The following is a 26,990-nucleotide window of genomic DNA, read 5'->3' as shown; positions in this document are numbered from 1 at the left end:
CTCCAGCATCTAGAAGGACAATGGATACCTAGTAACACCAACTGAAGATTCCCATCCAAACGCACACCATCCTGATTGGTCACTATAATCACTTTCTTCATTGCAGTTAGCTCTCCTAGAACTCGCCTCCTAAAGACATGGTGACTGTACTTGCACCACATGCACTGCAAGTTTAAGCCCAAGAAGGAAAAACTTATTACAATTTGGTAGTTCAATGCATCAAAAACAACTTTGGTCAAACATGACAGCTTAACCAGCAAATGGATACCAAGTGAAGCAGAAATTAAGTAGACCAAATTGTCATGAAGAAATTTTGACAAGGTTTTTAAGAAATGTGGTGAATGTTCCAGAGATAGGTTCATAGCCTACCTGGAAAGGGGTGTTCTCTCATTAAAAATGATTTGAGCTTGGATAAGTCAGTGATGTTTCAGTGATCACATTCTTACATGTGAGGAAGTGGTGGTTTCAAGGTGAGACTACAGCACGACACGTGGTGCTACTGTCTTTCAGATGAGACATTAAGCGAAGTTCAGACACACAAGTGTTTGCAAGATCCCAGAACACATCCAAACAGACGTGAATTCTTCCCAGTATCCGCACCAATATTTATCCTTGATTATTTGATAATTTTATTGCTGCTTGCTGTACAAAACTTGGCTGTCACATTTCCTGCGATTTGTTTTCTAAAGTACTACTTTGATGAGATACGTTCACTATAAAATGCACACCTGTCACATTTCCTGCATTACAACAGTGACTAAAATCCATCAGTATTTCGTCTGCTGCAAGCCAGCCAGACAAATCCCAGGTCCAACCAAGCAACCAGTGAACCAAAGACTGATAATTGCCATGTGAATAACTAATAATCACCATGACCTCTCCACCCTGGGAGAAAGCCTCATACTTTTCACTCTATCCATAAATTAAAAAACTTCTCCTCAGGTTGTCCCCTGAACCTCCTACATGCCAATGAAAACAAGGCCAGTCTATTCAACTTTTCTTTAGCAATAAAATCCCACTTACCAGACAACAGCCTAGTAAACTTTCTGCACCCTCTCCAAAGCATCAACATTCTTCTGGTAGGGTGGTGACTGGAACTGTATGCAATATTCCAAGTGTTGCCTCACTAAAGTTCTATAAAGTTGCAGCATAACTCGTCTGTCCTTCTGCTCGGAACACCCATGCTCGGCTCTCACAAAACAACCGCACCTCCCAGTTGTGAGCCATTTCAAGTCCCCGTCCCATTCCTCAGATGACATGTCCATCCTGGGCCTCCTGCAGTGCCACAACGCTGCCAACTGAAGGTTGCAGGAACAGGAAATCTCATTCTGCTTGGGAACCCTGCAGCCCAATGGTGTCAAGATGGACCTCTCAAACTTCAAAAGTCTCCCCCCCCACCCCACCGCATCCCACAACCAGCCCAACTCATCCCCAGCTCCCAGCTCAAGCCCCAACCCCATCTCCTACCTACTAAGGTCATGCCACCCCCTTGACCTGTCCGTCCTCCCTGGACTGACAGATCCCCTAACTCCACACCTACACTCACCTTTACTGGCTCCACCCCAACCTCTGACCTGTCTCCTCTGATGCTGCTTGGCCTGCTGTGCTCATCCAGCTCCACATCTTGTTATCTCTATCCTTCTGCTCAATGCCCCTTCCTATGAAGGCAAGCATGCCATAGGCCTTTTCAAACTACCTTAACTACCACCTTCAGGGATCTGTGGACCTGCACACTCCGATCCCTCTGCATATCAATATTCCTAGTGAGTCTGCCATTCACTGTATAAATTTACTGGACCTTCCAAAATACACCTCACATTTGTCCAGATTAAACTCCATTTGTTATTTTTCTGCTCTACTTCCAACTGATCTGTATCCTGATAATCGCTCTCACTATCCACAACGGTCTGCAAACTTAACACTAGTCACAATTCTCTATTCTGAAAAGAATCTTTCTACCACCACCTTGCTTCCTATGACTAAGCCAGTTCTGTATCCATCTTGCCAGCTCACCCGATACCATGTGACTTCACGTCTGCCACAAGGGACCTTGTCAAAGGCTTTACTGAAGCGCACATAGCCAAGAACTGCTTTTCCCTCAATCATCTTTGTCAACTCCTCCAAAAGAGCTAGTGAGGCATGACCTTCCTTGCACAAAACCACACTGTTTATCGCTCAACAGTCCATTTGCTTTTAATTTGTTAAAAATCTTGCCCCAAGAATATTGTCCAGTAATTCCCCAACCACTGACGTAATTTCCTAGATTATTCCTGTTACCCTTTCTAACCAATGGGACAACATTAGCTAGTCTCCAGCCCTCTGGGGCCTCATCTGCGGCCAAAGAAGATACAAACAGATCTGTCAATGCTCCAGTAATTTGTTCTGTTGCCTCCCTCAATATTCTGGGATAGATCCCATCAGGACCCAATGTCTTGTCTATCTTAACACTAATCATCCCAAGAAACATTACTGCACACCTCTGAGGGTGGGACTTCTGGTCAAGGGGTATGGACATACCACTGCACCACAACAGGGCTAACCTTTATACCTATATCTAATTTGTATCAAGTCCCATCACCAAAACCTGTTGACCTAGTGACTCCAAGCTCACTTGCCTATCTGTAGCTTTCTCCAGCCACCCAGGAACTCCATTTCCCACATATGCAACTTCTTTCACCTCATTAGTGACACTATCCTCAACCATTTAGGCAGCAGGCTCTCTGGAACGTGCTCCTCTAAGAATCTCCAAAGCTATATTTGACCAAAGTCTTTGATGGAATGCAAAACATTTGCTGCCCATCCTTAATTTCACTTAAACTTAGCTGCTATCTGAAATGGCCCAGCAAACATCAACCACATTATTGCAGGTCTACAGGCTGTGGTTCTGATGTAAACCTGGCATATCCTTTCCTGAACATTAGATGAACCAGATTGGCCTTTATGACTATCAACTGTAATTTTATCAATATTACTGTCACCTTCAATTCTAGATTAAAGCCTGTTTTCCCAGAACATTAGCCAGGGCCTGTGGTTTACTAGTCCAGTCACATTACCAGATCACTGTCTTCCTTTAGTAGCAAAATTTTTTAAAAAAAAATCCTGAGATTACTCCTGCAAAGTGCCTTGGGACATATGGAGATTGCAAACCATTTAAAGTAACATCACGGCATGGTGTGCAAACTGATTGCAAGTCACATATTGACACCCAGCTCCAAAATTCCATTCTAGATTAAAATCAGAGCATTTACAATGAGAGGATGAATGAGACTGGTCTTCCACTGTATCTTACTTATCACCAAGACTGACACCACAAAAAGAGAAAAGAAACAAGGCCATGGAGAAATCGAAAATTCAGCTAGGAGCACAATTCTGCAGAGCAGAAATGACGGAGAAGCTTAGCTTGATGAAAACAAAACAAAACAGCTGCTAGAGTAAGCCATTTGACCCTTTAGGCCTGCTCTGCTATTCAATATGATCATGGCTAATTTCACCCCAAGTCAGTCCTGCCATCCCAGGAATCAGTCCAGTAAACCTTCATTGCACTCCTTCCATAGCCAGAACATCCTCTTTTGGATAAGGTTAAAACTGCACACAATACTGCAGGTGTGGTCTCACCAAGGCATGCCTGCTCCCGTACGCTCATCCTCTTGCTATGTAGGACAATTTAACATTTACCTGCTTCACTGCCTGCTGCACCTATATGCTTACTTTCAATAATTCATGTACAAGGACACCCAGTTCTTGTTGCAACACTGCTTTTCCTAATATATCACTACTCAACAATAAATCCACCTTCTTGTTTCCGCTACCCAACTGCAGAACTTCACATTTATCCATACCATACTTCACCTAGCATGCATTTGTCTAGTCAACTTGTCCAAATCACAATGGAGCATCCAACTCTCAGCTGACCCAACTTTGTCTCATCTGCAAAACTGGGAGGGTACATTTAATTCTCTCATCTAAAATCACCAGTGCACCATGGATAGCTGTGGTCCAAGCACTACTCCCTGCAGTACCCCTCTAGTCACTTGGAAAAAGGCATACTGTCTCCAGTCTGCAAACCAGTTCTCTATCTATCTCAATACAGTACCCCCAGTCCCACACATTAATTTTTCCACACTAATGTGGGACCCAAACAAAAGCCTTCTGAAAATTCAAGTAAACCACTTGCACTGGCTCTCCCTTATCCACTCCACTAGCTTTGTCAACCATAATTTCCCATATAAATCTATGCTGACTGTCTGATCTGCTGATTGCTTTCCCAAGTGCTCGACTACTAAATATTTCATAATGCATGCTAGCTGGTTTAGAATTCTGACTTCCCTCCACTTTTTTTTTTTTAATTTTAAAAAGGAGTCAAAATGGGGAGGTGTTGCATTGCCCTGCCAGTCCTCTGAAAGTCCAATTCTCCTGGCACCAATTTGACAAGAATCACTGAAGTGGAGTTCAATTGGGCAATTGGAACTTTCTCCTTGACTTACCTTATAAAAACAAAGCCCAAACATCATGCCTTCAAGGAAGAAAATTTTAAAAAGGCGCAAAATAAACAAAAAAGGTCACAATTTTTTCAGTTGTTCATCATTTTTATTCTTTCAAAACAATTTATAGGATCCAGCAATGCTTACATAGGCTTTTGAGGGGGGCCACGTGGGAGGTTGGCCTGTAAAGAAAAATATTATAGATCAGCATCCATTCACAAATAACATGAACAAAGCTTGATTTTTTTTTGTTTCACCCCCTCAAATTCTCACCCATTACATGACGATAAAGGATGGCCCAAGATTGGCGTGTCAAGCACAAATTTCAAAATGGCGGCCAAGAAACAAATTTGGTGAAAACAAAAATTAAGTAGTATATCAATAATTTAAGCTTGATAGAGACAAGGCCCCTGGTTTTGATCATTAGGGATCAATGGAGTGGACCAGGACTGAATTAAGGCATCAATTTAACAAGCTCCAACTTTACACTTTCCCCACATGGTATATCCTTCCAAGCTGGCTTTCACAAAAATATGAAGTGGGGGAAGGAAGCTGGTTGCCTTTGAGCCCAAGCCACTTTCTCTCCCAGCCCAGTGCATTTTTTAAAAATTAGTAAAAAGGAACCTTTCAAACAGAATTCCACAGCCAGACTCCAGAAGGTTTCTTAAGTACTGTCCAGTGGAAAATATTTGGACCATGGCCAAGTTCCCCTCACCTAACTATGGGCATATCCTTATCCCAGTAGCCCTTTGACTCCTCTCCCAGCAATCCCAACTTGTCAAAACTTTCACATTCCAAAACTACCACAACTGCTTCTACAGCCCAGTGATGGAGATCATCCAGTATCAAGTCTAACAATACTATTCAAGAAAGGAGGCAGAGAGAAAACAGGGCACGACAGGCACTGAAACCAACAGTCATTCGGAAACATCTATCACAGTATCACTGAAGTCTCACCAAACACACTTAAGACAAATTAGAGACCTTTAAAGATTTAACTAGTAAGCAACTGGATTTCCAAGTGAGGTGGTGACAGCCTAGTAATATCATCACTGTACTGTTAATCCAGTGACCCAGGATTGAATACCCCCATGGCAAGATAATTCAATAATTCTAAAAAAGTGGAATTAAGAGTCTAATCATTATCATGAATCCATTGCCAATTATTGTAAAACCCACCTCATACACTAATGTCCTTTAGGGAAGGAAACTGCCATCCTTACCCAGTCTGGCCGACATATGATTTCAGACCTAATGCAATGTGGTAAACACTTAACTGTGCTCTGGACAATAATGCTGGCCCAGTCAGCACTGCCCTCATCCCGTGAATGAATTAAAACAAAATTACCTCCTCAAAAAGGAACAGCAGTAGAGAATCCTTAGAATCTTCTATCCCAGAAGATTTAGACACACAACACAAGATTGAGGCGCAGATTTTGATCAACAGAATCAAGTAGGGAGTGGCAGGTAAAAATGGAACCATGACAGATCACCTGTGATTACACTGCAGATCCAAGGGGTTGAAAGGTCTACACTTGCTCCTAACTTATATTACAAATTGCAATAAGCTTTGTAGAGTCTTCAAATCCTCTTTGGAGCCAGAATCACAGCTCTAGTGAAACAGAATTGGCATTTGGCCAAGAACAAGTCACAGGAGTAAATAGACTTCACTCGATAGCCAGATCTACAACCGAGTTCCAACAGCTCAACAGAGCAAGCATTTCAATACTTACCCCTGGCCTGAAACGTGGAGGTGGAGTTCGGTCCTTCCTGGCCTCTCGTGAGCGATTTCTCACCACTTTGCTGTGGATAGCACAGCTGACACAGTAGTGCAATTTTACATACAGCTTAGGCAGCACATATGCTGGAAATAAAAAAAAGGGCACATCAAACCAAGCAAAAACAGCTTGTGTCAATTATAAACAGAACCAATGTTAAAAAGAGATAGGGAATCCCTTAGATTCACTTAACTGACCATCAAAGACACTGGCCTCTGAAATATCTCGAACTGCAGCAGCCTCCACGATGTTGCGGATGACAAACTTCTTAATAGCTTTGTCTTTTGGGACGCAGCGGGCACAGTTTGTACACCTGATGGGCTGGACATGGCCACGACCCTTCTTTGCACGTCCGTTATTCCTTCGCTTCTTAGTCTGAAAGAAAGAATTGCGTCTAAATCTTAAAATGAAAAGCAATACACACCATACCTGGATTATAAAATGAGGCAAACTTGAAACCTGCAGCACCTTTTTTTTACTGTATATTCTATAACTACAAGGAGACAATAATGTAGCCAAAAGCATAACCGACACTTGATTTCAATATCCAATTAGCAGTAAAAATGACTGGATAATAATGTGAAACTATGGTTGAAGTATCAGTTTTAAATTAAATAATCAGACCAACGTACGCTGTGATCTGGATCAGCGAAGTCCAGTACATACAAGGCTCAATACAGCTTTCTCGTTTAAAGGTGGAATGTTTTAATCATTTAATCTCAAGTAAAAGGTTAAAAACCACTCAGCTTCCAGTCACTGATAAACAAGTTCGGGGCATCCCGTTCCTGCTACATCGAGAACTTCCTGGAAGACGAACATGAAAAAGCCCTAATAAAGTCTGCTACAACCGGGAACAAGTTACCACAGTCTCCAACGGGCACATTTTATCTGAAACAAAAGGCAAGATTCCTGCCTCGGAATTCAACCCGAGGGTCAACCACCCAGTTCAGTGTGGTGTAGAAGAGCTTGACAAAGCAGAGCTGATGAGAGGCCGGGCACGATCAGCTCACATCTCAGGAGAACTCGTGTTTGGCCTACAATCGGTAGGCCTCAGATCGGCTGACCCTCCCTACGATCCAAATCGAGAAACAATTCCCGGTAAGAAATGAGAACGGGAACTGGGAAGGAAAACTGCACTCTTCTACGTGACTGAGGGCACTGGGCCGGCGGTCAGCTTACAGCGTTCCTCAGCTTCTTAGCTCCTCAAACCTCCACTCACCATCTTCAGCACGAATCGCAAAGAGGAAGGCTAGCCAGCGCGTGCTCCTTTTATACCTCCGCCTCAAACCCCACCCCCAGCAACTTGTCAAACCATCTCCACGCAGCAAATTTCGAGCCAGCATGACCGCTCCCACAGCCCCCGAAAGCAAATCTTCAAAACATTTGTCGAAGATTCTCTTCTAGATGCCATAATGCCACAGACGATAAAGGGAACTTATTTGTTGGGCGGATGCTCACGTACTGCCGCAACGGTAACATGGCGTGTCCCAGCCAACATCGCGCGGGCAGAAGTGGTTGGAGTTGATTCGTGGTGGAGTCCGTCAATCAGAGAATTCACGAGGTTAGTTGGTCGCCAGAGAGAGAGAGAGAGAGAAAGTTAATGTTTTCATTTCTGATGAAGAATCATTTCAGCCTCGAAACTTTAACTCTGTTTCTCTCTCTTCACAGATGCTGGAGAATCCGAGATAATAAAATGTGGAGCTGGATGAACACAGCAGGCCCAGCAGCATCTCAGGAGCACAAAAGCTGACGTTTCGGGCCTAGACATCTTTGCTGAGTTTTCCCAGACTCTGTTTCAGATTTACAGCATGCAGTATTTTGCTTTGATTATCATCATTCCAGGTCGATAACCTTTTCGCTGAATTGTACCACACGTCACTACATTCATACAACTTTTAGATAGTATGCTTACCATAATGAAAAACGGTATAGGTGCGACAGGATTCAACAAAGATTAGATTCCCTACAGTGTGGAAACAGGCCCTTCAGCCCAACAAGTGCACACCGCCACTTGAAGCATCCCACCCAGACCCATCCCCCGATAACCCACACACACCCCTGAACACCACGGGCAATTTAGCATAGCCAATCCACCTAGCCTGCACATCTTTGGATTGTGGGAGGAAACCGGAGCACCTGGAGGAAACCCACGCAGACACAGGGAGAATGTGCAAACTCCACACACAGTTACCCAAGGCTGGAATAGAACCCGGGTCCCTAGTGCTGTTAGGCTGCAGTGCTAACCACTGAGCCACTGTGCTGCCCTGAAAGACGAGCCAATATACACATGCTTGCCATTATACGCAAGGGCCTAGAACTCTTGCAAAATTCCTCAAGCTATAATGCCAAGTACAATGCAAACTTAGATGCAACCTGCACTGTTAAATGCAGGAAGGAATACACTACATACATTGAAATTGGCCACCACAAATGCAAAATAGCCTATCTTCCTTTTTTTTGGAGGGGCTGAAGGTGGAAAAATCCACAAGGTCAGAAACAAATCACATGGTATTACAAAATGCAACCAAAAATTTGGTCAAAATAATAGGTTTGGAGTGTTTATTAAACAAAATAGAACACCAAGCCACATAAAACAATATGATGTTCCATAACCAAAGTCATGATCAAATTAAAAGGGATAAAATGTTTAAAACCTATTAAGACAAAGCAGTAAAAAGGAATTCATAGTTTAGGCAATGTGCAGCCTGCCAATGGTGATGCAATTAAAACTGGAGAAGCTCAGGAGGCCTACATAAACATTGCAGAGATTTCAGAGGGTTGTAAGGCTGGGAGTTGACGAAAGAAGCAAGGGCAAGACCATGAAAACATTTTAAAATATAAATAAATGTTAAAATTAAAGCATCTTCAGTGCATGAGTCACTTTGAAAGTACTTCACTGGCTGTAAAGACCAGGAGGCCATTCAGTTTCATGCTCCACCATTCAATGAAGTCACGGTTGATGTGATAACCCCCAACTCCACTTTGCTTCCTAAAGCCGTTGATGCCCATACTGATTAAAATCTGCCTTGAATGTTCTGAGCGACCCAGCTCGAACTGCCCTCTGCACTAAATAATTCCACAGATTCACTCCCCTAACACATCATTCTCAGATGATGACCTTGGTCCTAGACTCTCCCACAAAGGGAAACAACTTTTGCACATCGACTTGGTCAAATCTTCCAAGAGTTGTACATTTCAATAAGGTCACCTATTATTCTTCTATCTGGATTACCTCCAATGGCAGTATATCTTTCTTTATCTAAAGTGCTCAAAACTGTTCACAGTATTACAGCTGTGGTCTGGCTGATGTCTTGTACAGTATTAGCAAAACCTCCTTATTGTTATAATCCATTCCCTTTGAAATAAAGGCCAACATTCCATTTGTCTTCTGTATGACCTGCTGAAGTTGGATGCTAGCTTTTTGTGATTCATGATGAGGCCTCCCAAATCCATCTGTTCGGTAACTTTCTGCAGTCTTTCTTCATTTAAATATATTCAGTTTCTCTATTCTTCTTGCTAAAGTGCATAGCTCATTGTTTTTCCCACATTATATTCCATCAGGTAAGTTTCTGCCCATTTGCTTAACCTGTCTCTGTCCCTCTGCAGACTGTCATCCTCACCATTTGCCTTCCCACATAATTTAGTTACATCTGCAAACTTGGCTATAGCATGTTTACTTCCCTCAAAGTCATTTATATAAATTGCAAATAATTGTGGTCCCAGCAGTGGTCCTAGTGGCACCCTACTAGTTACAGGTTACCAAGCTAAAATGCCCCCATTATTCCAACTCTGTCTTATACTATCTCCAACACCATGGACTATTACAAAGTGACCCAATGTGTGGTACCTTATCAAACGACTTCTGAAAATCCACATATATCATATCCACTGCTTCCCCTTCAATAGTCCTTGTTACCTGATCACAGTATTCTTCTACTAAGTCTGTCAGGCACAATTACCATTTCATGAAGCCATGTGGACTCTGCTTGATCATATTATGTATTTCTAAATGTTCTGTTATTACAACCTTTATAATAAACTCTTAACATTTTCCCAATAACAGACATTAAAGCGATCTTCGAGTTAGCGAGTTTGGAGAAGATTTGTAGCTCAGGTTGAGGTTCTGGATGTGAGTTTGCTTGCTGAGCTGGAAGGTTAGTTTTCAGACGTTTTGTCACTTTTTTTTATTTGAAAAAATACACTTTCTTCATAAGATGTACAAAAAATAAAACATTTATACACCTACCCAGTCATGCAAGCCACTCCGGGTTACCCAGGGGGTACATACACCAACGAAAGAAAAAAAACAAAGAAGAAAAAAAAACAAAGCAAAGAAAATACCCCGGCAGTCGTCACCCCGCACCGTCCCAGTTCGCCCCCTGACCAGTTGGGGAAGGCACCAGCTGGGCCCAGTTACCAGATAGGGCCCTTTTTTCTATTCTGGGCGAGGGGTTTCATACCGTGGTCTTTCCCCACCGCGCCTTGGCGGTGGCTGCCCCAAGCTTTAGCGCGTCCCTCAGCACGTAGTCCTGGACCTTGGAGTGTGCCAGTCTGCAACATTCGGTCAGGGTCAGTTCTTTCAGCTGGCAGACCAGCAAGTTGCGGGCAGACCAAAGAGCATCTTTCACCGCATTGATGGTCCTCCAGGCGCAGTTGATGTTGGTCTTGGTGTGTGTCCCGGGAAACAGCCCGTAGAGCACGGAGTCCCGCGCCACGGAGCTGCTCGGGACGAACCTCGACAAATACCACTGCATCCCCCTCCAGACCTGTGCACAGGCACACTCCAGAAGGAGGTGATCGACAGTCTCATCTCCCCCGCAGCCACCTCGAGGGCAGCGTGTGGTGGCGCAGAGATTCCGGGCATGCAGAAAGGATCTCACTGGCAGAGCCCCTCTCACCGCCAGCCAAGCAACGTCCTTGTGCTTGTTTGAAAGTTCTGGCGATGAGGCATTCTGCCAAACGACTTTGGCAGTCTGCGTGGGGAACCACACGACGGGATCCACCCTCTCCTTTTCCCGAAGGGTCTCGAGGATACTACGTGCTGACCACTGCCTGACGGCCTTGTGGTCAAAGGTGTTTTCTTTCAAAAATTTCTCCACAAAGGACAGGTGGTACGGAACGGTCCAACCACTCGGAACATTCCGCGGCAACGAGGCCAGGCCCATCCTTTGCAACACCGGGGACAGGTAGAACCTCAGTAAGTAGTGACACTTGGTGTTTGCGTACTGAGGATCTACGCACAGCTTGATGCAGCCGCACACAAAGGTAGCCGTCAGGGCGAGGGTGGCGTTCGGTACGCCCTTTCCCCCATTTTCCAGGTCTTTGTACATGGTGTCCCTGTGGACCCAGTCCATCCTCGACCCCCAAATGAAGTGGAAGATGGCCCGGGTGACTGCAGCGGCACAGGTCCAGGGAATAGGCCAGGCCTGCGCCACATACAACAGTACCGAAAGCCCCTCGCACCTGACAACCAGGTTCTTACCCGCGATGGAGGGGGACCGGAACGTCCAGCTGCCCAGCTTCTGCTTCAGTTTGGTGATACGCTCCTCCCAAGTCTTAGTGCACGCCCCAGCTCCACCAAACCAAACACCCAGCACCTTCAGGTAGTCTGTCCTGACGGTGAAGGGGATGAAGGAGCGGTCGTCCCAGTTCCCGAAGAACATGACCTCGCTCTTACCCCTATTGACTTTGGCACACGAGGCCAGTTCAAACTGGCCGCAGATGTCCAACAGTCTACTCACCGACCGACGATCGGTGCAGAAGACGGCGACATCGTCCATGTACAGGGAGGTCTTGACCTGAAGGCCTCCGCTGCCTGGGATAGTCACGCCCTTCAGGCTCATGTCCTTCCTGATGGATGCGGCGAAGGGCTCCACACAGCACACGAACAAGGCAGGAGAGAGCGGGCAGCCCTGCCTGACTCCAGATCTGATGGGAAAACTGTCCGATTCCCACCCATTGATCGAGACTGCACTAATGATGTTGGTGTAGAGCAGCCGGATCCAATTGCGGATGCCCTCCCCGAACCCCAATTTGGAGAGGACGTCCCTCATGTCAGCATGAGAGACCCTGTCGAAGGCCTTCTCCTGGTCCAGGCTGACGAGGCAGGTGTCCACCCGCCTGTCCTGTACATAGGCGATCGTATCCCTGATGAGCACGAGGCTCTCAGCGATCTTCCTGCCCGGCACAGCACAGGTTTGGTCAGGGTGAATCACCGACTCCAGGACAGACCTGACCCGGTTGGCTATGACCTTGGCCAGGATTTTGTAGTCCACGTTCAATAGTGAAATGGGATGCCAATTCTTAATTTCTTCCCTCTCCCCCTTCCTCTTGTAAATGAGGGTGCTGATGCCCTTCCTCATGGACTTGCACATTTCCCCTGCCCGAAGCGCACTATTATACACTTCCAGCAGGTCCTGGCTGACCAGGTCTCACAGAGCGGAATACAGCTCGACTGGTAAGCCGTTGCTCCCAGGAGTCCTATTCCTCTCCAAGGACTTGAGGGCTCTGGTCAGCTCGTCCAGGGGTATCGGCCGGTCCAGCCACTCCCTCGTGCCGTTGTCTAAGACCTCCGTGATAGATGACAGGAACGACTCAGAGGCCGTGCTGCCCGTGGGCTTTGTGTCGTACAGTCCGGCATAGAAGGATCTGCTGATCCTCAAAATGTCGGGCCGAGATGACGTCACCGAGCCATCGTCCTCCTTCAGCCGGCTAAGCACAGAGATCTCGTTGTGCACCTTCTGAAAGAAGAAACGCGAGCACGTCTCGTCCTGCTCCACGGAGCAGACCCTGACCGGAAGATTATCCTGGAGGCCTCCGCAGCGAAGAGTGAGGCTTGCTGGCCCCTCACCTCACGGAGGTCCTCTGTGACATCGACCCCCATCAACTGCAGAAGGAGGAGGTTCTGCACCCTTTTCTGGAGTCGCAACAGCTTTCCCCGCCTCTCTCTCGCCTTCCGAACACCCTCGAGGACAAAGAACCTCTTGATGTTCTCCTTCACCGTCTCCCACCAGTCGCCCGGAGACCGAAAGAGGGGTTTCACGGTTCTCCAACTGGCGTACTCCCTCTTAAGCTCCTCGACGTTCTCTGGGGTCAACAGTCGTGTTGAGCTTCCACGTCCCCTTGCCGGCCGGCTGGTCGTCCTGTAAGTGACAGTCGGCCAGCAGGAGGCAGTGGTCAGAGAAGAACACCGGCTCGACGCCGGTGGACCTGACCGAGAACGCCCGTGACACAAACAGGAAGTCTATCCTTGAGCGAATAGACCTGTCTGGCCGCGACCAGGTGTACCTCCGCTGCGCTCTGTCTGCAGGGGTGCTGAAGACGTCGAGCAGCTTGGCGTCCTTCACCGTGCCCATCAGGAATCTGGACATGACATCCAGTTGACTCCCCCCACCCGCTGTCCCCACGCCGGATCTTCCATCTGCATCGATGATGCAGTTGAAGTCTCCGCCTAGGATGACCAGCCTGGACGTAGCCAGCAGGGGTGGAAGCCGCTGCAGGATGGCCAACCACTCACTCCGTACCACTGGGGCGTACACGTTGATCAGCTTCAGGGGAGCGTTCCTGTAGGTGATGTCAGCCACTAGGAGGCACACCCCCACCACCTCCTGAACTTGAGAGATGGTGAAGTTGCGCCCCAGCAGCAGAATAGCCAGGCCCGAGGAGCGACAGTCGTTACCCCCGGACCAGATCGAAGGCCCAAAGGTCCAGGCACCGGACCATTTCCCGTACCTGCTGAGGTGCGGTATCCCGCACTCCTGCAGAAACAGGAGGTCCGCCCTGACGGTGGTCAGGTAGGCCAACGTGGACACACATCTTGCGGTGGACTTGGCGCTGCGCACATTAATGCTCGCAACTCGTACCCCCATTGTGGGCAGTGACCGCAGTACCCTCCCCAAGTCCAAGGTCCAGCCCCTCTATCTGTCCCTTCATGCCCATTGCTCGGGCTAACTGCTGGACGCTCTCCAGGCTCAGGAAACTGTCTGTGCTGCCTTCCGGGTGGCATCCCCAGTCGGGGGTACGAAGACAGGAGAGTCTGGCTCTGGGTCAGGCTGGGGACGCGCTGTTTCCTCCTTCCCGCCTGGAAGTTCCGGGGGGCCCTCCAGTGCCCCAGCGGCACATGACTGGGTGTCGGAGGGAGCCTCAGGACGCCTCCCGTCACCTGGAAGCGTGGTGCTGCTTTCCTTCTCCCTTGAGATCTTAAACTTCTGCTTCGGGTGGGCCCTCTCCGAATTCTCCTCGTCAGAGGAGCTCTTATAGTCCCCCCTGTAGCTGCCTCTTCCTGCCTGATGGTTGTGGTTCTTGGGCCCGCCGACACACCTTCCTCCTCGCTTTCCGGACCGTTGTCCACTCCCCTGGGTCACCTGTCACCGCCTCCATCAACTCCGGGTTGTCGGGGGGGGGGGGGGGGGGGGGCGGAGCCTGCAGGGGCGCTTTGCTGGCCTCGGGCCCATCCTGCGGGGCTGGGCCCTCCTGCATGACCTGGCCCTCCTGCACATTAGTGGGGTCCTTGCAGGGCCCTGGTGCCACCTTCTCCTCCAGGGGGGGCTGGCCCCGCATTGCCCCTGCCGGCGACCCGGGTGTAGGTGGTCCCCCGCTGCAGGCATGCCCTATAGAGGTGGCCCGCTTCCCCGCAAAGGTTGCAGCTTCTCTCTTGTGGGCAATCCTTTGCAAGGTGTCCCTCCTCCCTGCAGTTCCTGCAGATGGTGGCTTTGCAGTCGGCCGCCACGTGACCTGACCTACCACAGGAATGGCAGACTTTAGGTTGCCCTGCATAGGTCAGGTAGCCCTTGCTCCCGCCGATCGCAAAGCTGGACGGTGGGTGTACGACGTTCCCATGCGCGCCCATCCTCAGCGTCACCTTGACCTGTCTCTTACTGGTCCACATGCCAAAGGGGTCCATGATGTCAGTTAGGTCCCCTTCCACCTTCACGTACCTTCCAAGGAAGGTCAGGACATCAACTGCTGGCACATGCGGGTTGTACATGTGTACAGTCACCATACGGCTCCTCTGTGCTGGCATCACAAACAGTGGGACAGCGGTCAATACAGAGAGGGGGCCCTCACCTCCTTTCTCCTTGAAAACCACCAGGAAGCGCTCGCAAAGCTTGGCACTCCTGAAGGTCACATCGTAAAAACCTCCTCCGGGGAAATCCTGCAAGCAGTAAATGTCCGCAGCAGCGAACCCACAACAGTTCAACAGGACCCTCTTCACGAAGAAGGTGCGGTCCACAGGTGCACCTTCATCCACCTTCTTCATGGAAACACGGATGGTGTTCCGGACCCCCTGACCTGGGGCACGAGCACTTGCCGCAGCCATCGTTGCAGGTTGGCTGCTCCCCTGAACCAGCATTAGGCCGAAGCCAGCAGTAAGATCCACTGGTTGCAAGGGTGCACAGCCAACCCGACGTCTTCCTTTCACCTCCAACACAGCGCTCTCCTCGTCTCGGTCCACAAGAGAGTGGGCCTTTATTTTGTTCCAGATGTAAGCTGGTTCACTGAGCTTGAAGATGTGTTCCCAGGTGTTTCGTCACCATTCTAGGTAACATCATCAGTGAGCCTCTGATGAAGCGCTGGTGTTATGTCCCGCTTTCTATTTATGTGTTTAGGTTTCCTTGGGTTGGCGATGTCATTTCCTGCGTTGGTGATGTCATTTCCGGTTCTTTTTCTCAGAGGGTGGTAGATGGGCTCCAAATCAATGTGTTTGTTGATGGAGTTCCGGTTGGAATGCCATGCTTCTAGCAATTCTCATGCGTGTCTCTGTTTGGCTTGTCCTAGGATGGATGTGTTGTCCCAATCAAAGTGGTGTCCTTCCACATCTGTATGTAAGGATACGAGTGATAGTGGGTCATGTCGTTTTGTGGCTAGTTGATGTTCATGTATCCTGGTGGCTAGCTTTCTGCCTGTTTGTCCAATGTAGTGTTTGTCACAGTTCTTGCAAGGTATTTTGTAAATGATGTTCGTTTTGCTTGTTGCCTGTTTAGGGTCTTTTAAGTTCATGAGCTGCTGTTTTAGTGTGTTGGTGGGTTTGTGGGCTACCCTGATGCCAAGCGGTCCGAGTAGTCTGGCAGTCATTTCGGAAATGTCTTTGATGTAGGGGAGAGTGGTTATGGTTTCTGAGCCCGTTTTGTCTGTTTGTTTGGGTTTATTGCTGAGGAATCGGCGGACTGTGTTCATAGGGTACCCGTTCTTTTTGAATACGCTGTATAGGTGATTTTCCTCTGCTCTGCGTAGTTCCTCTGTGCTGCAGTGTGTGGTGGCTCGTTGGAATAATGTTCTAATGCAGCTTTGTTTGTGGGTGTTGGGATGGTTGCTCCTGTAGTTCAGTATTTGGTCCGTATGTGTTGTTTTCCTGTAGACGCTGGTTTGAAGTTCCCCATTGGCTGTTCATTCTACTGTGACATCTAGGAATGGCAGTTTGTTGTTGTTTTCCTCCTCTTGTGAATGTTATGCCAGTAAAGGGTATTATTGATGGTCTTGAATGTTTCCTCTAATTTGTTTTGTTTAGTGATGACAAAGGTGTCATCCACGTAGCGGACCCAAAGTTTGGGCTGGATGATTGGCAGAGCTGTTTGTTTGGTCTCCTTTGATGTAACAGCCCTGTTCACATCCATCAACATCAACCTGGCCAAAGAAACACTGACTACACTATTAGACGAACCGAAGACACATACACCAGACACCACCAACCTCATCAGCAAGGACAACATCATCAAGCTAGTGGACCTATGCCTCACCACCCACTTCACTTTCAATAACAAAACCTACAGACAAACCAACGGTACACCCATGGGATCTCCGATATCAGGGTTCTTAGCAGAGGCAGTAATGCAGAGACTCGAACAAACAGCTCTGCCAATCATCCAACCTTGAAGATTACTAACAATGCATCAATTATTTCTATAGCTACTTCTTTTAACATTCTAGGATGCATCCCATCACATCCAGGGAATTACTGGTCTTTAGCCCCATTAGTTTCTCTGTCACATTTTCTCTGGTGATAGTTATTTTGTGCATTTCCTCTTCTTCTTTTGTCCCTTGCATGTTTAGTAAGTTTGGAATGCTATTGGTGTCATCTCATATGATCTTCTTCCAATGAAGACTGATGAAAAGTTATTTCAATTCCTCTGCCATTTCCTCATTCTCCATTCTTAAATTTCCCGAGCCACATTCTCTAAGAGGCCTTTGTTAACTTTAAACTTTAAAAAAAAGGGAAATCAAAGAAGCTCTTGCTGTTCACCTTAATGTTATTTGCAAGTTTACCCTTGAAGTTTATTTTTCTCCATTTTTTGGTGATCCTTTGTTGGTTTTTAAAACTTCCCCAATCCTCTAAGTCATCATTAATCTCTGCCGCGTTGTATGTTTTCTCTTCCAATCTGATACTGTCTTTATTTTTCATGGTTAACAAAGGTTGGCTTATCCCCTTCCTGGAATCCATCATCTTCACTAAAGCGAGTCTTTGCTGTGAGCCATGAACTATTTTCCTAAATGCCTGTCATTTTTTTCCTTAACTGTCTTTGCTGCTAAACTCCTTTCCCAATCTACTCCAGTCAGCTCTGTCCTCATCCCTTTGTAAATACCCTCATTTAGGCTTAGCATAGTTCTTTCCAACCCAAGTTCCTCCCTCTCAAATTGAATGCTAAATTCTATCATGTTGTGATCATGGTTTCTGAGGGGATCTTTTACACCAACGTTTCTTAAATTTGTCTCACTGCACATCACCAGATCTAAAATAGCCAAATCCCTGTTTGGATCCACAACATATTGCAGGTACATATTGTTTAAAAGACATTTGGATAAGTACATGAATAGGAAAGGTTTGGAGGGCCAAACACAGGCAAGTGGGACGAGGTTAGTTTTGAAACATGTTCAGCATGGACGAGTTGGACCAAAGGGTCTGTTTCCAAGCTGTATGACTCTATATTGTTCTAGGAAACTGCCTCACATACACTCTGTAAATTCTTCCTCATGGCTTCCTCTGCTAATCTAACTATTCCAATCTCCATGAAGATTAAAGTCACCCATGATAACGTATGTCCGTTGTTATATGCCCTCATCTCAATTTATTCTGTCCTACCACATAACTACAGTTAGGGAGCCTATAGATTATTACTACCAGTGTCTTCTTCCCCTTTTTATTTCTTGCCTGCACCATATGGCTTCTACATCTTCCAATTCAAGATCATTTCTTGCTATATGTATTCCATTGTATACCAACAGTGCTACCCCATCTATCCTGCTTGTCCTTTCAAAACATCACATACCCCTGAATATCTGGTTTCCAGCTTTGATTTCCTTGTAACAATATCTCCCTTATGCGTTTATGATCATACCTGTTAACTTGTATTTATACAGGTAATTCATTTATTTTGTTCCAAATACATATGTGCATTCAAGACAAGCGCCATTAGTTTTGCTTTTTTTTTCATTTCTCCCCTGCCACCACCGCCCCCCCCCCGCCACACTTTGACCCCATTTAAAGCTGCTTTTCAGTGTTTGTACACTGTTCCTTCTTGTCCAACCCTGGCCAAATAGCTGCCCTGTAATGCTGCCGTATCCTCTGGCTTTGTCAGCAGTACAGGGTCCACTGGAGAGATGGTGAGGTCGAGCTGAATGTTGTCAGTATGCACATTGAATCCAATTTCAGATAAGGTATCCATTGTGTATCAATCTTTTGAGATGTGATGAAGTGCAACATCAAAGCAAGCCTATTCTTCCATTCTTTCGACTCTGTTCGAAAAGCATGCTGATATACATGATATAATTTACACAAGACAAAGAGCCTCTTGGATCTTTGGAACTGTACCTCAACATGAGTCAACATATCCAAGTACATTTGCCTTCTTGATCACCAATGAAATGTTGGCCTTTATTTCAAGGGCAGTGGAGTATAAAGTAGGGAGGTTTTGCTAAAATTTTACAATGCACTAGTCCGACCACAGCTGGAACACTGAACAGTTTTGGGCTTCTTATTTAAAGAAAGATACAATGGCATTGGAGACGGTCCGGAGAATTGTTCGCTCAGTTGATACGAGGTATGGAGGGACTGTCTTATGAGAAGAGGTTGAGTAGGTTGGGCTGTACTCATTGAAACAAGAAGAATGAGAGGCAACCTTTTTGAAACATATAAGGGATCTTAGGGGACTTTTCAGGGAAGAGGAAGAAAAAAGGTGATTTCTCCTTGTTGGAAAGTCTAAGACCAGAAGGCATAATTTCAGAATTAGGGGTCACATGTTTAAGGCAGAGATATGAAGGAATTCCTCCTTTCAGAAGACAGTGAATCTGTGGAATTCTTTACTGCAGAGTCTGTAGCGGCTGGGTCATTAAAACTCTATCTCAGCCTTGACTATACTTAATCAGTAAGGAAATCAACAGTTGGGGAAAAGGCAGGAAACTGGAGTGGGGGATTATCAGATCTGCCACAATCCCATTGAATGGCAAAGCAGACTTGATGGGATGAATGGCCTACTACTGCTCCTACATCTTTATGGGGAGGCGATGGCCCAGAGGTGTTATCGCTAAGACTATTAATTCACGTTCTGAAGGGTCATGGCTTTTTCCTCGATTGATGCTGCCAGACCTGCTGCGTTTTCCCAGCAGTTTCTGTTTTCATTTCTGATTTCCAGCATCTGCAGTTGTTATTTTTTAAAATTAATCCAGAAACTCAGCTAATATTCTGGGCAGAGATAGTCAGAACTGCAGATGCTGGAGAATCTGAGATAACAAGGTGTAGTGCTGGATGAACACAGCAGGTCAAGCAGCATCTTACGAGCAGGAAGGCTGACGTTTCGGGCCTAGACACTTCTTCAGAAAATCAGAAGACCTTTTCTGAAGAAGGGTCAAGGCCCGAAACGTCAGCTTTCCTGCTCCTATGCCACTGCTCGGCCTGCTGTGTTCATCTAGCTCTACACCTTGTTATCTCTAATTGACAATAGGCAATAGGTGCTGGAGTAGTAATATTCTGTGCACCTGGGTTCAAATCCCACCACAGTAGAGAATTTGAATTCAATTTTTTAAAAAAACTGAAATTAAGAATCTACTGATGACCATGATTCACTGACAATTGTTGGAAACACCCATCTGCCTCACTGTTGTCCTCACTTGGTTTGGCCTACATGTGACTCCAGACCCACAATGTGGTTGACGGCAACTAGGGACAGGCGATAAATGCTGGCCCAGCTAGTGATGCCCACATCGCGCGAGTGGATTTACAAGAAACAAAAAATTCCTTTTGCTCCCAGTAAAGCCACAGTTTAGTCAGCAGTTACATCAACTCATTGTGAGTAACACAATGGGAGCCCGGAATGTAGAGAAGTGAAATGATACATTTTCGTTGAAAGAACTTGGAGAGACACTAAAATATCAAGTGTCAAGATCAAAAGAGGTCTGGATAGAACAGACAGGGATGTACTGTTCCACTAGTAAAAGGATCAAGGATGAGCGAACACCAGTCTAAAGTAATTTGCAAAACAAGTAAACACGATGCAAGAAAAAAATGTTTACACACTAATTGGTTTGCATCTGGAATACACTGTCTGAAGTGGGCGTAGGTTCAATCAAGGCATTCAAGAGGGCATTTAAACAGAAACAATATTCAGGGTTATGGCAAATAGGCAGGAGATTTGCTCCAAATCATGGTGCTCATTCAAAAAGCTTGCTGCAGATATAATGGGCCCAAAAGCCTCTTCTAATGCTGTAACATTTGTGATTTTTATGTTCTGTGCCTCTATTAAAATCAAAGACTCCATATGCTTTTTAAAATGTATAAAAATAGACTTCTCAACTTGTCTCTCAACCTTTAAATTTTTGTGTACAAATGATGTATTGTTCAAAAATGTGCCATTTATCATCAATTGATGTACTTTGTATGGCAGAGCGCTCTACAGACAAGACTAAAGAACAACTTACTCAACAAGACATTTCAGTAAACCTATGATCAGTGTTGCAGTCAGAGTGCTGCTGACTGCACGCTTCTGTCTGTCCCCAGTAGCTGCACTCTGGAGTGTAAACATTCGGATATTTGCTAGTGGGACAAATCTTACAACTAATTCTTTTAGCAGTCACAGCATCGCTGGTTTGCTTCCCAGTTCCTAACATGTTTTACATTCAGCCAGAACCATTTGCAATGACAGAGTACTCATGGAAGAAGGTATTTGGTGTTCTATGCATATTTACATGAAGATTACATAAGCATTTTACATACGATGCATATGGTTATATCTCATAAATGCTCAAGGGGTTTTAATTAAACTATGCCAATGGGCTGATTTTAAAAAAGTCATAGTAACAAGCAATACTGTTCAAAATCACTTCATATTTTTCAAACTCAGCAGTTAACAATTGGTAGCTAGCACCGGTTTTAAAATTAATTCATGGGATGTGGGAATCACTGGCCAGGGCAGCATTTATAATCCATCCCTAACTGCCCAGAGGGCAGTTAAGGGTCAACCCCATTGCTGTTGGTCTGGAGTGATATGTCAGCCAGACCAGGTAAGGATGGTAGTTTCCTTCCTTAAATGATATGAATGAACCAGATTGATAATGGTTTCATAATTCCAGAATTTTACCGAATTCAAATTCCACTGTCTGCCATAGCAAGATTTGAACCTGGGTTTCCTGAACGTTAATTGGGTCTCCGGATTAAGAGACTAGTGATAATACCACTAGCCTCTCACCTACCCAAAATCACAAAGCATTTAATTTCAAACTATTTTCATACATCCCAACCTTCTTCAGTCAGGTAAGTATATACAGCTGTTTAGATACTAAAATGTTATAACATTGAGAAAAATAAATCACCCAACTTACCCATAAAATGTGGTCTTCAAAGCCACCTGCAGATGGTGTCTTTCTACCTAGTTGCAACATGTTCTCCAGAGCCTGGAGCACAATTCTGGCTCAGTTAGAGATGGAAATTTTACTTGGACCTCAGAAGCCACAGATTCTCTTTGCAAGGGATGCTTCACGGGAACACCCTGCTCCTGTGGAAATGACAAGACCCAAAATTGACTATGACCATCCTTGTCCTACAATAACCAGACAGAACATCTACAAAGTATTAGCTGAACGGCAGGGACAGGAACAATCCAAAGTTAATAACTTTTTGGGTGACAGTTTAGCATTAAAAACTCTAAGCCATTGGAATTCCTTGAGACAAGGAGACTTTTCATTTGCATTACTGGTCGGGTGTCAATTGTTTGCACAGGGTCACAAGGGTATATTTATTCAGTACTTTGATGATGAGCTCAAACAATCTAGCCAAAACCAGTCAGGCACATACATGGTAAGTGCTCCCGTTTGATATGCTGTTCACTGAAGGATATTATTATTCTACACAATATCAAATGACAACTTCGGCATTTTACACAATCTTCCATAAATATTCTAAGCATTCTAGAAAAAGCAAACCTAACTCTTAGTAACATGCACCTTGAATACTGTAAAATGACCTGTGGAAGGTAGAGGAAAACAACTATTTCATAATACGAATAATCAGTTTTGATGAGAGAAAGACAACATTTTCTTCTTCAGTTGTAGGTTGAGTAAATAGACTAAAAATATCTCTGTCTCTTTAATTATCAGCCTTTTGATTCATTTATAGGTGGTGGTTAAATTTTACTCTGAATCATAATATTGATTCCATAAGTTTGCCTTTTCAGTGATGGACAAGCTACCACATTCGGGCTGAAGCAGGACCCTGGAAAACCACAGGCTGCAGTCCAAGTTGCACCTGAGCAAAATTACAAAATCTACTAATTTAAAATAAATTACATACTTAGACAAAAAGGGTGGAGTAAGCTAGAAGTACTTTATTCTTTGTAAATAATGTATACCTCTCAAATAGAAACATTTTAAATACAAATAGGGCAGAAACAGAGTTGACATTTTTATTCTTTATGGAAGTCAGTTTCACTGTCATAACCCTCATGCTAGTGCTTTGTCAAGGGTGACATCATTCACTTGAGCATCAAGTGTGAGCAGGACTCTTAACTGTGTGTGTTGGGGGGGGGGGGGGGTGGTAGAAGAAACCTCGGCCCAATTTTTTCCCAATAGGCATCACTGTCTCTGACAAATCAAAAACAAAATAGGAGTGGGAACCAATCCAGTTAATTTTTTAAACTCTCCTTAACCAAGGCCGATCCTACTAGCACCCAGTTCTGCTTAGCAAAGATCAAAGATGGATCTGGGACCTATTCCTGGTCTTTTGGGCCAGCAATGCTGTTGAAGCATCAGTGGTACAAATGGAAGCTTTTTCAATTTTAGCAGTATGTGACTAAATCAGAGTACACCTCAAGATGATCTTGGTGCTGTTAACAGCATTTTAAATGCTGAATTTCAACCATCATAGATAACAACAGAACTGATTTCTTATGTGATAAGTCTTGTTGAATGAAAGTTGAAAAGCTTTTGACAATACCAAAACATTTTGTATGAAGTAATAAATGTAACATCGCTGACAAACCTAAAAAGTAACTTTCAGTATTGTCAACAAAAACAAGATACTGGAGAAACTCAATCAGCTCTGATAATTCTGTTTCTGTCTCTACAGATTCTAACAGTGAGTCCAGTGACCCTTCTCAAAATGTGAACCACTTTTTTCTCCAGATGCTGCCAGACCTGCTAACGTTCTCCAATATTTTCTGTTTTCATTTCAAATCTTCAGCGTCCAAAGTTCTTTGTTTCACTTCAATATTTTCAACATGGGATTTTAATGAGGAAGTTGTTGGCAATCAGAATTTATTTCTTTAAAACGATTTGCACTCAAGATTTTTCCTTTCCTGCTATTCATCTTTGAAAGGTTATGTCTGTAGAACCCAAATGTGGGTGTCTAGATCTTATTACTTTCACAGGTTGTTAGGGTGAAGGTGACAAATGAGCTTGGTTCTGAGATCACCAAACAATCACATTCAGGCTAGATATGTTCGATCGTGATCAGGAGCAGGAACTCCTCAGCTATTTGTCCCCCTTAACCGCAGCAATGATTTTGCCCTGTTGTGGCGTAGATTAGCCAAAGAGAACTGAATACAGCAGGTTCCTGATCTACATAATCCTGTGCAACACCTGGTAGATAAATTACCATCAATTGAGATCTTAACCTCTGTCTACTTCGCTGTACTTCACTATCTGGAATATGGTTTTCAAGTACAAAGTTATTGAAAGTATTTCTCAGTTTTGAACACAAAAAAACCTCTGAAAAACTAACTTGCCAGATCAGTTAGGAAAATGTACAAAAACACAGTATGTCCTAATTGACGATATTCTCTGCATAAAGACTGCTGTGGTAATTCATTCGGGTTTTTTTCTAGTTGAGAGGAGTGCATATTATGTCTTAGGGCAGTGTAGAAATGTCATGACGGTTATCTAAGTTCGACAAGTTTACATTAGCTACCACATCAGGGAGAAGTATTTAAGCTTTTTTGAACATTGTGGTTTGGTGACCTCAGGGGACAGTACAGAATCAAAGCACTTGGCAACCAACTGCAACAGACACCTGTTGCAGACACTCATGCTGTTGATGTTTCTGTTTAAACAAGTTTGTCTGAAGCCCAGGTTATTGGAGCTTTCAATTAACCTTTTCAAACTCCACCACTAAAACACTCAATAGTTGCATTATTTTATCCTATTAACTATAAACATCGAACCATTTGCAAATTAAAACTTGATGTCTTCATTACCTCTTTGTAGATGAAGACTGCACATCTTGAACAGCCATTAGTCAAAGTCTATTCCTTCCTCAATTGCCTTCAACATGGAATCCATCCAACCCATTTATTCCTGAGGATTGAAACTGGGATCCTTCTGGTCAATGCCACAACATACCTAGCCGAGTAACAGGACTTTTTATTTGCATTGAAAAGTTCAATGTGACATGTTACATTTAAATCATGCCCCACCCTACCAAACCATTTATTCAGAGAACGATAAAAATGAGACATCCTCAAGACTCATAATACCAGTTGTTTCAAAACAAGTGACATCAGAGGTCATGAAAGGTGCTACATAAAAGCACCTTTGACTTACTTTAACTTTAATATTCAACAGGTATGATTTTTAACAATGCTAAGTTATCTTAATTGAACAGCACTTCTATGAAACACAATAAATATGTCTTTAAAGTCAAGATTTTTTATGGATTGGAAATGATTATACTAAAAAAAGGCATAAAAATTTAAATTGATCACTCCCAAATAAGGTACCACATTGCTTGGATGCACAATAAAGGTCCATCTACTCTTCCCCATCTGCGTCTCTTTTGTGTCAAGTTAACACATAGGCGCTATAGCCAAAGGCCCTTCAAGCTTATTCTGACAGTCCCACTTATTACCATTACTGCTAGAGAGAGTTATACTTTAATTCCACCAGTCTGGGGCTGGAAACAAAACCTGTACGAGGGAGCTATGTTCTGTTCTATGCTATTGAGCCCCCAGGCTACCAATATAAGTTTTTTACTCATTGAGTTGGTAATCCATTTTTTTCCATTTTTGTTACAGACTTTAAGCCCTTCAGTGGATATGATCTAATCCATGGATCAGCCTGCAACAAACAAGCTTTGAGTGGTTTTGGTGGGGGGGTGGGTGCAGGCATCAGTTTCATTCTGATGAATTTTGTATTCATCAAGGCAATGAACATCATTGAGGCAAACAGAAACTATCTAACCTTTGACAGTCAAATAGTCCAAAGTTCGGCACAGTATGTTAAAAATGTATTTTTGGTTTTCTGCACTGCCTAATGCCCTTCAATAAACTTGAGTTTCCATGTAAGTTAAACAATTTCAGAATGCATAAAAGTTATGGGTGATTTTTGTGCAGTGGACTCATCAGAAACTAGGCTGATGCCAATGAACCTCACATTTTAAAAGAACTATGTTTAGTTATCAGAGAAGGTTTTTAATTTGAACTTGTGCTTCACATCAATACAAGGTTTTCTATTCATGTGCCACCTAGCCACCCACTTCTCCTCCCTAAAAGGGACAAGTTTTGATCTCCTTCTTTGCAGCAGACCACAGGCAGAGGATCAAACATTTACATTTTCATTGTGCTCATCTCCTTCCCTCAAGTACAAAGTTTCCCAATTTGTACAAGGGCTCCACAAGTTTCAGCTGAAAATGCCTGTTAACCGGAAGCAAACATACATTTGTTTAAGCATACAATTTGTTTAAACATGAATATTTAGGTTGAAGACATTCCAGAAATTAAGCACAACATCAAGAAGGCCATGTTTCAGATCAGATGCTGAACCGAAGTCCCATCTCAAGTGAATGTAAACAATCCTACAGCATTACTTGAAGAACAGGGAGTTTTCCTAGCATCCTGCCTAATCTTCTTACCTTGATGCCATCAGAAACAATTTAAATAGTCATTCATCTCATTGCTGTTTATGGTCTCCTACTGTGTTCAAAATGTTTGCTGCACTTGCCCATAAAGTGACGAGACATCAAACTAATTAATTAAAAGTGAAGTACTTTGAGCATTTGAGAGATGTAATAAAGCACTATAATGACTGAGTGCTATGTAGACGCAATTGTTTCTACTGAAACACATGATTAGGTAACTTATCTTATTGCTGTTTGTTGGTCCTTGCTGTGCGCATATTGGCTGCCGCATTTGCCTACATGCCAACAGTAACTACTTCAAAGTGTGAAATGGAATGTCTTGGCAGAAAAACAGAAAATGACATGGTAAGCTTTCCTGCATTTATAGTCTAGTCAATAATTTGTTTGGCCATATCTTTA

The 26,990-nt window shown here is 44.5% G+C and overlaps 2 protein-coding genes across 3 annotated transcripts in view; both read right to left on the bottom strand.

Moving 5' to 3' along the window:
* Positions 1-4,565: 4,565 nt before the first annotated feature.
* On the bottom strand, positions 4,566-22,141 carry rps26 (ribosomal protein S26). Of its 2 annotated transcripts, none has more exons than XM_048523682.1 (4): positions 22,067-22,141; positions 6,457-6,634; positions 6,215-6,345; positions 4,566-4,663 (listed from the first exon to the last, which is right to left on the bottom strand). In XM_048523682.1, the coding sequence occupies exons 1-4, from the start codon at positions 22,124-22,126 to the stop codon at positions 4,625-4,627; spliced, it is 408 nt and encodes a 135-aa protein (XP_048379639.1). In that variant the 5' UTR covers positions 22,127-22,141; the 3' UTR covers positions 4,566-4,624. The 2 variants fall into 2 exon arrangements, with proteins under 2 accessions (XP_048379639.1, XP_048379640.1); XM_048523683.1 differs by lacking the exon at positions 22,067-22,141 and adding an exon at positions 7,479-7,598.
* Positions 22,142-26,161: 4,020 nt separating this feature from the next.
* The window catches only part of ikzf4 (IKAROS family zinc finger 4), a 187,109-nt gene continuing 186,280 nt past the window's right edge, over positions 26,162-26,990 (bottom strand). Inside the window, exon 9 of the transcript XR_007246696.2 lies at positions 26,162-26,909. The gene's annotated coding sequence lies outside the window, so the exon portion shown is untranslated. The remainder of the gene's footprint in view (positions 26,910-26,990) is intronic.

The sequence above is a fragment of the Stegostoma tigrinum genome, chromosome X, assembly GCF_030684315.1.
Source record: "Stegostoma tigrinum isolate sSteTig4 chromosome X, sSteTig4.hap1, whole genome shotgun sequence".
Taxonomy (NCBI): domain Eukaryota; kingdom Metazoa; phylum Chordata; class Chondrichthyes; order Orectolobiformes; family Stegostomatidae; genus Stegostoma; species Stegostoma tigrinum.
This window is presented reverse-complemented; position numbering and strand designations above follow the sequence as displayed.

Excerpts from the sequence above, each read along its gene's own strand:
- rps26 (XM_048523682.1), bottom strand. The coding sequence starts at position 22,126 with ATGTTGCAACTAGGTAGAAAGACACCATCTGCAGGTGGCTTTGAAGAC. Across the intron at positions 6,346-6,456 it reads AGAGGCCAGTGTCTTTGATG|CATATGTGCTGCCTAAGCTG; the intron begins GTCAGTTAAGTG and ends TTTTATTTCCAG. Across the intron at positions 4,664-6,214 it reads CTCCACGTTTCAGGCCAGGG|GCCAACCTCCCACGTGGCCC; the intron begins GTAAGTATTGAA and ends TTTTCTTTACAG.